Raw genomic sequence first — 14478 nt, forward strand, 5'->3', positions numbered from 1 at the left:
TGGAGGAAAGTCACTCAGCAGACCACACTGAAAATTCATCTCACCTGAGGCTTCAGCTTTGCCCACAAACACTTGTTTAATCATTTAACCCAACCATTCTCAATTACTATTTCGCACCTTCTCTCCATACTCTTCAAACCACTCATTTTCCCTCAGATTTTCAAGAGATGACCTTTCCATTTACTTCACAGAGAAAACTGGAATCATCAAATAGAAGATATCTTTTAGTGGCAAATCTCAACTATCCTCCTCTCTAACACAAGAGAAGTGTTTCATTACCTAAAATCAAGTGTCTCATAGTCTATATTCCAGCCTTTTTTCCTTTCTCAGAGACTTTGCCTAATCATCTGGTTTCTCTTAAATCTTTCCTATTTCTATCTGTTGGATCCTTTTCATAAGCATTTAATCTTGTTTAAAATTACTTTCCCCACATAAACAATACCTAATTAAATAAATCCCCCACCAACTCATTTTCCTCCAGCTACTGTTCATGCTACCTCTCCCTTTCACAACTAATTTGCATAAATGTATTGCTATACTTACCTTTCAAACCACTCCAATCCAGTTTCACCTCTATAATTTGAATATTATCCTTTTAAAGAAGTAATCAAGCACTACCACCTAAATCCAAAGATTTTTTAAAATTATCTTCTAGGCAATATTCTTGTTGAAACTTTCCCTCCGTCTTTTAATGGTCTTTATCAATCCTTCACCATTCCTTTTAACCTACTTGATTTTTTTAAAGATTTATTTATTTATTTGAGAGACAGAGCACAGAAGGGACAAAGAGAGAGGCAATCAGAATCTTAAGCATATTCTGCTGAGTGTGAAGCTGGACAATAGGGCTTGATCTCATGACCCTGAGATCACAACCTGAGCTGACACCAAAGTCAGACACTTAATGCCACCCAGGTGCCCCTTAGCCAAATTGATTCTTAAATTTTGAAAAATCTCAGGATGCTGTCTTAGGCCTTTTCTTTTCTCACTCTACATACTTCTCTTGAGTGATCACATTTACTCCCTAAGGTATTAACTACTTCTATACTTAGTGACTTCCAAATTTATATCTATAGTCTAAACTTTCCTCCCTAATGTATAACCACTTATCTAATTCCTCATGAAACCTCTCTGTTTGGAACTCCTATGCAACCTCAAAATTACTCATACATAAAACTGAACTCATCTTTCTTTCCAAACCTGGTTTTACTCTAGTGTTCCTACCTCAAATCTTTATTCATCCCCCACCCTCACATCTTCATCAAATCCCCAACTCTCACAGAGAATTCTTGAATTAGTCCACTTTTCTTCATCCTTGCTCTCCACTCTTAGTCTAAAACACCACCGATCTCTATCCTAGATGACCTCAACAGCCTTTTAAAAGATTTTCAGAAATGGAATTCTGAGGTCATAGAGATCTTTTAAAAAATGCATATACAACTATTCCCTTACCCTTTAACGGCTTCTACCACCTTAGATAAAGCCCCAAGTTTTTAAAACGACTAGCTAAAGCTCTGTAACTTCATCTCCCACTATCTTCCTTACCTTGTTTTCTACTCAAACCAGACTTTCTTTAGTTTCTCAAGTATATAGTCTTCTAAACTCCAGGTTTTCCAACATGTTATTCTCTCTGCTCAGAACAATTCTGCTTGCTCTCTTCCTCTAATTTCGATTTCTCCTTCAGGTTTTCAACTTACATATCACTCCTTCAGCAAGTCCTTTCCCACCCATAAAATATGGCTACACAGCACACCATATTTCCCATTCCATAACAGTTACCACACTTGTAAATTATTTGTTGGTATTCCTGAGTTTCCTTTGAGACCATACCAGAAGTTCTCTGAAGGTAGGGACAATGTGAATCTCATACAACACAGTGTTCCCAACTATGAAGGCAGAGGATTTCAAGAACTGAAAAGTATGGTGATATCATTAAACAGAAATGGAGAACTCAAGAAGGGAGAGTGGATCTGGGAAGCCCAGCAAAATAATGCGAGGAATAGAGTCTGGTTATTTGCATAACCAGTGTAGACAAATTGGGGAATCAAGCAAAATCAATTCCACATTTAAGCTACAACAATTTTAATGATTTTTAATCATTTAAGGGATTAAAATCTTAATTATTACAAATCTTCAAATGAAGGTTTAAGTAAAAAATATCTATGAATGGCGAGTTTATTCCATTTTTTTCAGTTAAAGTTCATTTAACACTCAACAAAATATTCATTAGTATCTAATGACAAAGACTATACTATACACTAGGCAGTGATGATTAGTTTTTAAATATTAGTTTTCAAAGATCATTTAATGTCTATTTCTATTAAATACATACATGGAAATGATGTGATATTAATTAAACAATAAGCTTTGGAGTTCGTTTGCCTTGGATCCAAATACTGGTTCCACTTCTTACTGGCCATATGATCTTGGGCAAATTACTTCTATTTTTTCTCATTTATAAAATGTGGATAAAATAGAATCTGTTGCAAAGGACTGTTTTTTGAGTATTAGATGAGTTAACGTGAAAATTATTTGGCCTAATACTTGATACACAATGACTACTCAATGAGTGTTAGTACTTATCATGATACTTACATGGTATAATTCAAAACTTAAGAACATAAAGTAGAACATTTCTTCCAACAAATAATAATACAAAAAGTCTGGTTCTATAGTCTTGCCAGAGTGGAGGTAGAGATATAAAAGGAAATAAAGGCATAAAGAGAAATGACGAGACAAATTCAGAGAATCACAGAAATAAAAAGAAATCCTAAAAAAAAAGAGGAAGAGAGACTGGTGGAAAAGTACAGTCGTGTCATACAAACATAATAGTTACCTGCCAATGAGCAGGAAGCCCCTCATTCCTGATTTACAGGTTTTGTTGTTAAATAGAATATATTCAAAAATAGTTTACAGTATTTTCAGGGAAGGAAAACACCGGAACAGTATTACATGTAATAATATAAAATATAATAGTCTCCAACAAGTATTGGAAAGGATAAAATTCCTTTGGGAATCTCAATTTTTAAAAATTATTTATCTCCTGTTAATAATCTGTGTAATAGAAAAACTAGAAAATGACCAATTGGATTTCTAGAGAGTCTCCTTTGTGAAAAATAATATGTGCTCTGTCTAAATTTTTTGGTTTCTTGGTCCAAAGCAATGTTCCTAAAAACTTTTATTTCCTTAGAAATAGAAATAGAAAAAAAAAAAAAAAAGAAAAGAAATAGATGTCCTTTCTCTTTACAGAAAGATCAAACTCTCACTTCAGAACCCGAGATTTAGGGAGAAGGGAAGCACTTCTGGATTTCTGGGAGGGGAAAAAGATCTGATTCTAAACCTTGGCTACCTCTTAATAACTTTGGGCAAACCAACTATGAAAATAAAATGATAGTAGTTTTAATTAGATTAATAATCCTCGTTCTTTCCAGAAAAAGTGTCAATCAGTTATGTTATGTATGTTATACTGCAATTTTTTTTAAAGTATCTATCAACTGTTAATTATATGCAGGATAAGTTAAGTTTACATTGCTAATTAATCTTTGTGGCTAAATCTGTTACAACTAAAGAAATAAATTAGAAAACAAACTCTCAGACCATATTAAACATTTATTTTCAAATATTAGACTGCAAACACTCTTTACCTCAAAGTCATCGTCATCTCCCTCAGTGTAATGTGCATGGTTGTCTGGATTATTCACTTTGTCCAACAGCTCAACTGCCAGGGCCCTAGAGAGACCTGGCTGCCCTACAAATGTATGCTAAGTGAAAACAAAACAAAATAAAATTTCATGAGTATGCTTTTACATCAATGGTTTATAGAAAATGTTATCTGTGCTTTTTCATCCAGTAGCTATAAAAGACAAGCATATGCGAGTCTAGTAATACAAATAAATGAGAATGTATTTAGTAAAAATATTAATCAGAGAAACCACAATCACATATTATCAAACTAAAGAACTCTTGTGGAATAAGTTTATAACATGAATAATTTTTCTAAGTTATCTGATCTACATTAGGTTGTAAAATTACAACCTTGGCTATAACAACTAGACATACATTACTCATGTCATTATAGTGAAATGTATGCAAATGAATACTGAGGTACAGTCCATATCACAATAAGAAACAAGTAAATGTATTCCAAATTTGCATACATTTAACTCCGTAATATTATATAAATGTACAGACATATAATTCAATTTTTACATTTAAATAAGGTTTCCTTAAACCACTGTAATAATTAACTTTTTCTAATATAAAAATATTTTATAATACATAAAGACACAGAGCATTCTATAAATTTACATAAGAAACCAAGAAAGATGATAGCAACACTTTTTAAAGTTTTCTCTAGGCAGGGATTGGCAAACTAAAGCCAATGGGGAAAATCTGGGGCACTGTCTCTTTTTGTAAATAGTGTTGAGTATTAAAGCAATACTAATTCAAGTATACTGTCTATGGTTGCTTCAGTGCTTCAATGGCAAAATTTAGTAGTTGCAACATAAACCTTATGGCCCCCCCCACAGCCTAAAACATTTACTAGCTCTTTATAGAAAGTTTGCTGACCCCTGCAGTAGGAGATCACTAAATTTTTATATTAAAAATTATAGATACTTTTGTTCAAGTGATATTCCTACTTACTGCATGACTACAAAAAATTCCCCTATAATTTAAATTGACTTACAGTCAGAAGTCTTTCAGCAGTTGGTCTTTTTTTGGGGTTTTTGGTTAGTGCTATTTTGACAAAATTATGGAATGTTGATGACCTTCAAATAAAAAGAGACATGTACAAAAATATTTCACTGATATTAGTTTTTTGGTGTTACTAAATAAAACTAGTTTAGAAGAAGTTAGAAAGTCTGAAACATACAATTTTTCTCTTGGCTTCTTAGCTCTACATAAGCCAAAAAACAAAACTCAAAGCACAGTATATTTCTTGAAAACAGGTGTCAGTTTTATCTATTAAGTAAAATGAAATTAGGTAATAAAACAGCAACATACAACCTCTAAAAAATACAATAAAAACTAGAAATGGGTAGTTGTGTCATTTATAGGATTTATAATCTTGTGTTCTAGGTGCCACTTAGGATCAAAATGGCCTTTTCTCAAAGGTTAATTTATATAAAATATAAATGTTTTCCTATACCAGAAGAATGGCATCGAGGGATAGTGGGTAATATACATGATTATTTAAATCTTAAAAGGTCACTGAATTTCTAAGGAACGACGGCAACCACATAACAGTTCTCTTGCGGAGAAATCAAATCACTGTATTATATTTGGTGACTTGTGGAGATAACATGGAGTCAATAGAGTACCCTGAGACTGGAAAATGTACTCCAATGACAATGACTGCTCTAGAATCTGTGAATTTAGCCATAACAGCTAGTAGTCACTCATTCCTGAATGAATATCCAATCATCCCTGCCATAAAGTCCTCCAGTTCCAGGTGCTTAGGAGCTTAGGGTAACAAGGATTAGGAAGAAATCCATATCAACATAAAAGAATACAGCCACAGTAGAATATATATGTGCTGCTGAAGTGAGCACGGGCTACAGTAGGATATAAACTCCTTTATTTCCAGAGTGATTTTCCTTTCACTACTGGCATCATCCCCAGAATGGCTTGGCTCCTAAGTAATACTTTGCACAAACAGGCCAATAAAACATAAAAAAGTAGTTTAGAACCTGTTTGGGGGACAGGCCTCTTAGAATTTGAAACAAAATACAGACTGTCTCCCTAGAAGAATGAATATACATACAGAACTCTCCCCGCATGAGAAATCCATTAAATCTAGATGAAGAATTCCTGAATTTAAGAGCTTGGAAACTTATGTGCATGGTTTCTTTTATTAAATGTATGGGAAAACATTGTCAGAAAAATAATTTTCAACTTTATCATCCAATTAAAGATGTGCTAATGGACTTTAAGAAGAGGTAAACTGCTTTACTTAGTAAGAGAAAAAAGAGATTAGGATGAAAATAAATAATAACCTTTTTGACTATTAGATAAGGAAGGCAGAAAAAGTCAACAGTCATAAAGTGTCATGGTACCTGGGAAACCTTTTAATATCACCTTCCATAAAAGTCAGCACATCATTAACAGAATAGAATACAAGGCAAAGATATGAATCTCCAGAATTTTAATATATTCATATCCAATGCTTTCTCCCACACCTCTTATCCAAGCTTCCAAAACTCTAACAATATGATCAGAGTTTTACCAGAGCAGTAGATAATAAAAATCTTTTGGATTGACATGGATTTCTTCCTATTCCTTGTTACTCTAAGTTCCTAAGCAACTGGAACTGTCAAGGAAATAAACCTATATCCCTGCCACAACTCTGCAAATAAATTAGAAATATAACTTCTGGTAAATTATTTAATAGCTACAGGCTTCAGTTTTATCGTCTATAAGATAAGGGAAATGAACCTGTCTCCTTTTCATCTGTAAAATTCCAGATATATATAAAATCTCTATACATTAACTTACCATTTTGTTTTGTCCTTTAGTTTTGGAGGCTGAAAATTACTTTTTGACATTAAGAAGAGGGCCCTGGAACAAAAATTTCAGTTAAAGAGCAATATTGAAATACTTTTACTACTTCATCTAATAATCAGAATGAATATTCTGTAATACATTTATACAAATTATTAAATATGTAGGCACTGATAAAAACTGGTATGGAATATGTAAGTTAAATTTTTTAAAAAAGACTTTTTTTTTAAAGTTTACTGATGTGACTTCATTCATTCATTCATTCTCTTCTATACCCAATATGGGGCTTGAATTTACAACCCTGAGATTAAGAGTCGCATACTCTACCAAGTGACCCAGCCATGTGCCCCTGAAAATTAAATTTTTTATATTTTAGATACTCTACAGAAAACCTCTCCTAGCTATAAGAGAGGATATTTAAATGTCAAACAAGCTCTTTATTTACAAGGTAAAGCTATCAAATGTTGGAGAAGGATTTTATTACAATACTGTTATCATACATAACTAGCATTGTATCTTAGACATAAGTATATGTAGTAATTATGGATCATTCTGTAACACAGAGATGACATGTTACTCCAGCATTTGGTTGTATGCTTAATGGACAATCTGTCTCTATAATTATTTTGGGTATAGGTAAATTATATCCATTTCCTAGTCTTTTCCCCTCATTTGGACAAAAAATTTTCCACATTTTTTTATAATGAAAGATAGAAAAGTCAACCTGCAAGAAGACTTTCTCTGTGAATTCACTTTTGACTCATTTTCTATGGCTATGGGGCAGAAAGATGGAAGATTTAAGAAGGAAGTTCTAAAATGCTCTATTTCAGTGTTTCCTATAAAACCCTTATGGGTTTCTAAGCAAACTCCTTAGTCTTTTTTTTAAATGTCAAAGATATTTTCTCTTTTAAAAATGAAGTGATTCATATATAAAGTTCACATTCCTAGTACACTGAGTCATTATTTTAAATCTTCTGCTCTTCTCTAGTCTTTATATAACCAATTATTATAATAATATTAGGTAATATTACTTTTTTCACTAATAACCAATTTTCTATGTAGCTTTGGATTATACATATGTAACAGCTGCTCTTAATGCCTAAAAATTTAACAATTCATCAACCTAAAAATAAAACTAAAAACCCAATTCACCAGCTATTGGACATTTAAATTTTTCACCCTTGTTAACCTGAAATGGATAATTCTTAGCTTTTTGTTTTCTTGGATTATTTCCTAAGTATAATTTTCCAAGTAGTAGAATCAAACATTTGTATTGCCCATAACAGGCAAAATCAAATTATTTTCCTGAAGGTCTCTACTTATAATGGCATTCCAGCTAAAAGTAGATACCTTTTAACTTGTGTATCCTTAGTTACTTGTGAGATCAAATAGTTTTCCAAGTTTCTTTGTATCTGGTACTTGCTCATAAACCATGTCTTTTGCCTATAGAGTCTCTAAATGAATTCCTTATGTAATATACACTAATCCACTATTATGTTAGAAGAACACATTCCCCACTGTTGATTTTCTTTTCAACTTTATACTATTTACTTTAAAAGCTCAAATTTTAGCTCAATTTATCCTTTCCTTGAAAATATTAAAAACCCTTTCAAAGGCTCTCAAATATTTTTTCTGACAGACATATGCCCTAAAATGTAAATAATAATTATGCTAGACATAATTACTTCTTCATTATCCCTTGACAAGAGAAAGAAAAAAAAATAAAAAAATAGAAAAAAATCTCATCTACATCTTTTATCATTTACTTATAATTCTGCTTAGAACAGAAAAAGAGGCTCAGTTGATGGAAGAATCAATGTAAGGACTTAAAAAAACCTTATTTGTTAATTTTTAAGATTTTTATTTATTTGACAAAGAGAGAGCACAGCAGGAGGAACAGCAGGCAGAGGGAGAGAAGCAGGCTCCCTGCTGAGCAAGGAGCCCGATGTGGGTGGGACTCCTGAGCCAAAGGCAGATGCTTAACTGACTGAGCCACCCAGGTGCTCCAAGACTTAAAAGAAACTTTTTAAATGATAATTGCTATGTCTTTGTATGATTATTAAAGGAGATTTGTTTTATGGAAAAACCTCGAATAGTACAGATCATTCACTCTATGCTACCTTAGGAACAGCAACAAAGGAGAGCAGGTGTTAGGTTCAATTGATTATCCCTAGGTTCCTTACAACACCTTTACTATTTTGACATATTTGAAAATGAGCTGGGAACACCCAAGTTATCAATATTTCATTCTCCCCAAAGACTTTATAAATAGTTGTGTAATTGTAGATAGTGAGAACACCTCATTGGATGAAGATCAAACATAGGCGGTTGAAGTTCTCCAAGTTCAATCGCAGTTATTCCCACTGCCCAGATATCACAGAGCTGGTTGTAGCCACCATTTTTTTCTACTGCTGCAACTTCTGGGGCCATCCTAGAAGGAATCAGTGGATGTAACATCTTAGCTTTTTTTTTTTTTTTTTTTTTTAGATTTTGTTTATTATTTATTTATGAGACACACACACCGAGACAGAGAGGCAGAGACACAGAGGGAGAAGCAGGCTCCATGCAGGGAGCCCGACGCGGGACTCATCCAGGTCTTCAGGATCATGCGTTGGGCTGAAGGTGGCGCTAAACCGCTGAGCCACCCGGGCTGCCCAACATCTTAGTTTTTAAAATGATAGGCAATCTGCTATTTTTTGTTAAATAACTAAGAGGGAAAGAGGCTGATAGACGCTTACTAGGAAAGAATTAATATCACATATATACAGAAATACTCTTTTAAAATTCATTATTTAAAAATCTTCGATCTTCTCTGAAGACTGGTGCTCTGAGGAAAAACTGTGTTGTCTTACTTCAGTTTCTGTTTTGTGAATCTTGCCATATACGGGAAAAGAATACCTAAATCCCCATGAAGGTCAGAAATGTTCCCAAAGGAGGTGAGACTTGAGAATGAATCAGCAGGGGGTTACAGCAGGGTGAGGAGCCTCAATATTTTAGTCAGAAGAAACAAGTGTAAATGTGGGAGACAGAAAAGAGCATGGAACACCTGGAAAGGTAATAGGACAGCACTACCCAATGTATGATCTACAGTCTTACACAGAGCCATAAACTGTTAGGAGTCTATAATAAGTACAGAAGTTGACAGCATTAACTCTCGGCCAAATATATGATCATTTTTTAGTAATTCATTTCTAAGCAGGGAATTTTATTTTATTATTTTATTTTTTTTTATTTTTTTTTAATTTATTTTTTATTGGTGTTCAATTTACTAACATACAGAATAACCCCCAGTGCCCGTCACCCATTCACTCCCACCCCCCACCCTCCTCCCCTTCTACCACCCCTAGTTCGTTTCCCAGAGTTAGCAGTCTTTACGTTCTGTCTCCCTTTCTGATATTTCCCACACATTTCTTCCCCCTTCCCTTATATTCCTTTTCACTATTATTTATATTCCCCAAATGAATGAGAACATATAATGTTTGTCCTTCTCCGACTGACTTACTTCACTCAGCATAATACCCTCCAGTTCCATCCACGTTGAAGCAAATGGTGGGTATTTGTCATTTCTAATAGCTGAGTAATATTCCATTGTATACATAAACCACATCTTCTTTATCCATTCATCTTTCGTTGGACACCGAGGCTCCTTCCACAGTTTGGCTATCGCGGCCATTGCTGCTATAAACATCGGGGTGCAGGTGTCCCGGCGTTTCATTGCATTTGTATCTTTGGGGTAGATCCCCAACAGTGCAATTGCTGGGTCGTAGGGCAGGTATATTTTTAACTGTTTGAGGAACCTCCACACAGTTTTCCAGAGTGGCTGCAGTTCACATTCCCACCAACAGTGTAAGAGGGTTCCCTTTTCTCCGCATCCTCTCCAACATTTGTTGTTTCCTGCCTTGTTAATTTTCCCCATTCTCACTGGTGTGAGGTGGTATCTCATTGTGGTTTTGATTTGTATTTCCCTGATGGCAAGTGATGCAGAGCATTTTCTCATGTGCATGTTGGCCATGTCTATGTCTTCCTCTGTGAGATTTCTCTTCATGTCTTTTGCCCATTTCATGATTGGATTGTTTGTTTCTTTGGTGTTGAGTTTGATAAGTTCTTTATAGATCTTGGAAACTAGCCCTTTATCTGATATGTCATTTGCAAATATCTTCTCCCATTCTGTAGGTTGTCTTTGAGTTTTGACTGTATCCTTTGCTGTGCAAAAGCTTCTTATCTTGATGAAGTCCCAATAGTTCATTTTTGCTTTTGTTTCTTTTGCCTTCGTGGATGTATCTTGCAAGAAGTTACTGTGGCCGAGTTCAAAAAGGGTGTTGCCTGTGTTCTTCTCTAGGATTTTGATGGAATCTTGTCTCACATTTAGATCTTTCATCCATTTTGAGTTTATCTTTGTGTATGGTGAAAGAGAGTGGTCTAGTTTCATTCTTCTGCATGTGGATGTCCAATTTTCCCAGCACCATTTATTGAAGAGACTGTCTTTCTTCCAATGGATAGTCTTTCCTCCTTTATCGAATATTAGTTGCCCATAAAGTTCAGGGTCCACTTCTGGATTCTCTATTCTGTTCCACTGATCTATGTGTCTGTTTTTGTGCCAGTACCACACTGTCTTGATGACCACAGCTTTGTAGTACAACCTGAAATCTGGCATTGTGATGCCCCCAGCTATGGTTTTCTTTTTTAAAATTCCCCTGGCTGAGACAGAACGTAAAGACTGCTAACTCTGGGAAACGAACTAGGGGTGGTAGAAGGGGAGGAGGGCGGGGGGTGGGAGTGAATGGGTGATGGGCACTGGGTGTTATTCTGTATGTTAGTAAATTGAACACCAATAAAAAATAAATTAAAAAAAATAATAAATAAAATAAAATAAAATAAAATAAAAGAAAAGAAAAAAAAGAAAAAAAATAAAAATAAAAATAAAAAAAAAATAAAATTCCCCTGGCTATTCGGGGTCTTTTCTGATTCCACACAAATCTTAAAATAATTTGTTCTAACTCTCTGAAGAAAGTCCATGGTATTTTGATAGGGATTGCATTAAACGTGTATATTGCCCTGGGTAACATTGACATTTTCACAATATTAATTCTAAGCAGGGAATTTTAGAAAATTGGTTGTTCACCACAGGTAGTTTGAGAGAATCTAAAATGTATTTGCAAAATGAACCTCAGAGGTAGGAGCTAGATAATGAAAGGCCTACTGATTATACAAGAAGTTTAGTGAAAATGGGGTAAGGTAATCTTGGGAGGTAAATTTGATCTAATACTCAAAGTAAAATGAAGGACAGTTTGAGAGTAGGTAAAAACAGAGTCCAGTGAATGAGTTGGAAGACTATTTCAAAAATACAAGGAAAAATAGATAAAGGACTTTTCAAAGGCAGTGGCAGAGGGGACGGAATGAAAGGGATTGACTGAAGAGACTGATTTGAGTATAAAATGCTTGTGGATATTAAAGTAGAGCTATTATTAAATAACTATAAATTTACCTAAGATTGAAAGTCAACTTAGAAGCTGAGTTGGAGTTCTCTGGGATTCACTGGTATATAACAATGCCATTTGAAGTTATAAAGTATAAATAATACTCAGGGGAAATATTCTTTTTTAATGTTTACTATTTTAAAATTATATTTATATTAAATATCCATAAGATAGAAGTTGCTTTTATTTTTATTTATTTTTAAAGACCTTATTTATTTATCTGAGAGAGAGAGAGCAGAAGCAGGGTGGAGGAGCACAGGGAGAGGGAGAAACAGACTCCCTGCACAACCTGGGTGGTTCAGTGGTTTAGCGCTGCCTTCAGCCCAGGGTGTGATCCTGGAGACCTGGGATCGAGTCCTCTGTCAGGCTCCCTGCATGGAGCCTGCTTCTCTCTCTGACTGTGCCTGTGCCTCTCTCTCTTTCTCTCTCTGTATCTCTCATGAATAAACAAATAAAATCTTAAAAAACAACAACAACAACAACAACAGTTTCCCTACTGAGCAGGGAGTAGGATGTGGAGCTCTATCCCAGGACCCTGAGACCATGACCTGAGCCAAAGGCAGACATTTAACCAACTGAGCCAACCAAGAGCCCCTAGAAGTTCCTTTCATAGGTATTTAGATTACAAAAAGTTACATAGCACAATGTCTCTCAACTTAAAGGTGGTTAAGGATATAAAATATGTATACTAAAAATACTAATATGTAGATGTACCTGGTATATGCAAATACTATATACATAAAAATGGATATAGGAGTAAAGAGAAGAAAATAATCACTACTATGGAACAAAATGACTAAGAGCAAGTTTCAGAGAGGAAAGCTGAGCTGGAACCTAGAGAAAGCATGTAAGTTTCAGTCCTTCTGCTCACCATAATCAGTTAGTGGTGGGTAAGTGGAGCACCAAATTGACCAGGAGTGTTGCAATTCCTGGCTCAGTGGAAAGCAGAGCTGTGATCTATCTGGCTACCATGGGTGAAGAAAGGCAGAGTATGTGCCACTTTTAAGACAGGGCAGGACTTAAGATAAACAGAGACAATAGATATACTAGGGAGGTAATAAACAATACCTAATATAGTTAGTGTACAAAAAACAAATTTTGACTAGAGGATAATGTTCCCGTGGGGAGAGAGGGGGACAGTCACAGAAAGAGACTGAGGAAGGAAATCAGCATATGATGAAGGAAATTCTATAGGTAATCTAACTTAGCTATGTTTTCTTTAAACTTTTATTTAAGTTATATTTATTAGGGCTTCTTTTCTGTTATAATTGATATGTGTTGGTAAAGAGAATTTGGAATATATGGAAGAAAACATGTCAAAAATCCCACTCAATAAGAGCCACTGTTTCACATATTTACATCTGTAAATTTTATTTATACATGCATCTTCTTAACATGGCATTATATTATGCTACTTTTAATCTTACATGTGCTATTTTTAATCTTGCTTTTTTGAATAATAGTATATCATGAATTTGTCCACTGACCATTCACCTTTTACAAGAGGATTTTTAATCCCAGCAATTCATTCCATTGATCTGAATAAATGTTCATAATTTCTTTAATTCTTCTCGTATATATATACCTTCCCTCAACCTTTTATTATTAAAGTACTGTGATAAAGCTTTTTATATAATAATCTGTGTATCTCTCTGAGAAATTACTACAGCAGAATTAAGACTAAAGAATATAAACATTGTGAAAGGCTTATGAAAAACATTATTGCCAAATTATCCTTCAAAATTGTTCTACCAATTTCCATTTCCACTGTCAAATATTTAGTGATGATAGGTATTACCCATGATTCCAAATATATTCTAATTTGATAGTAAAGAATTGTTCATTTAATTTACATTTTTTGGTCATCATTAGGGGAGACATTTTTCATATTTCAGGATATCTTTTTTTTAAAGATTTATTTATTTATTTATTCATGAGAGACAGAAAGAGAGAGAGAGAGAGAGAGAGAGGCAGAGACACAGGCAGAGGGAGAAATAGGTTCCATGCAGGGAGCCCAATGTGGGACTCGATCCCGGGTCTCCAGGATCACGCCCTGGGCTGAAGGCGGTGCTAAACTTCTAGGCCACCGAGGCTGCCCATATTTCATATCTTATATGTATTATTTTAATAACTCTGCTTCTAATGAAACATTTTTTATTGATTTATTAAGAACTTTTATATTAAAGATATTAAACCCATTTTGTTATATTTTAGTGGATATTTCCTGATTTGTTATTTGTCTTTCACTTTTGTTCAAGCTAGTGAATGTACAGAACCTTTAAATTTTCACGTAGTTAAATCTATCAATTTTTCCCTTTAATGTTTTATGCTTTTATGTAAATAAAGGCTTACTCAACTCTTCCTTTAAGATTTTATTTATTTATTTTATTTTAGAGAGAGACCAAGTGAGCAAGAAGAGGGGTAGAGGGATAGGGAGAGAATCTCTAGCAGATTCTGTGGTGAGCACAGAGCCTGACACGGGGCTTGATCTCATGACACTGAG

At 34.4% G+C, this 14478-nt stretch overlaps 1 protein-coding gene across 4 annotated transcripts in view; it reads right to left on the reverse strand.

Moving 5' to 3' along the window:
- MAP4K5 (mitogen-activated protein kinase kinase kinase kinase 5) overlaps window positions 1–14478 on the reverse strand; it is a 109560-nt gene that overhangs the window by 36009 nt on the left and 59073 nt on the right. For all 4 annotated transcript variants that reach the window (XM_072838520.1, XM_072838521.1, XM_072838519.1 and 1 more), the window contains 4 exons: window positions 8798–8929; window positions 6493–6555; window positions 4685–4766; window positions 3642–3758 (listed from right to left, as the gene is read on the reverse strand). In XM_072838520.1, the coding sequence (XP_072694621.1) occupies window positions 3642–3758; window positions 4685–4766; window positions 6493–6555; window positions 8798–8929 (394 nt within the window). The remainder of the gene's footprint in view (window positions 1–3641; window positions 3759–4684; window positions 4767–6492; window positions 6556–8797; window positions 8930–14478) is intronic.

Source organism: Canis lupus, chromosome 9 (genome assembly GCF_048164855.1).
Source record: "Canis lupus baileyi chromosome 9, mCanLup2.hap1, whole genome shotgun sequence".
Taxonomy (NCBI): domain Eukaryota; kingdom Metazoa; phylum Chordata; class Mammalia; order Carnivora; family Canidae; genus Canis; species Canis lupus.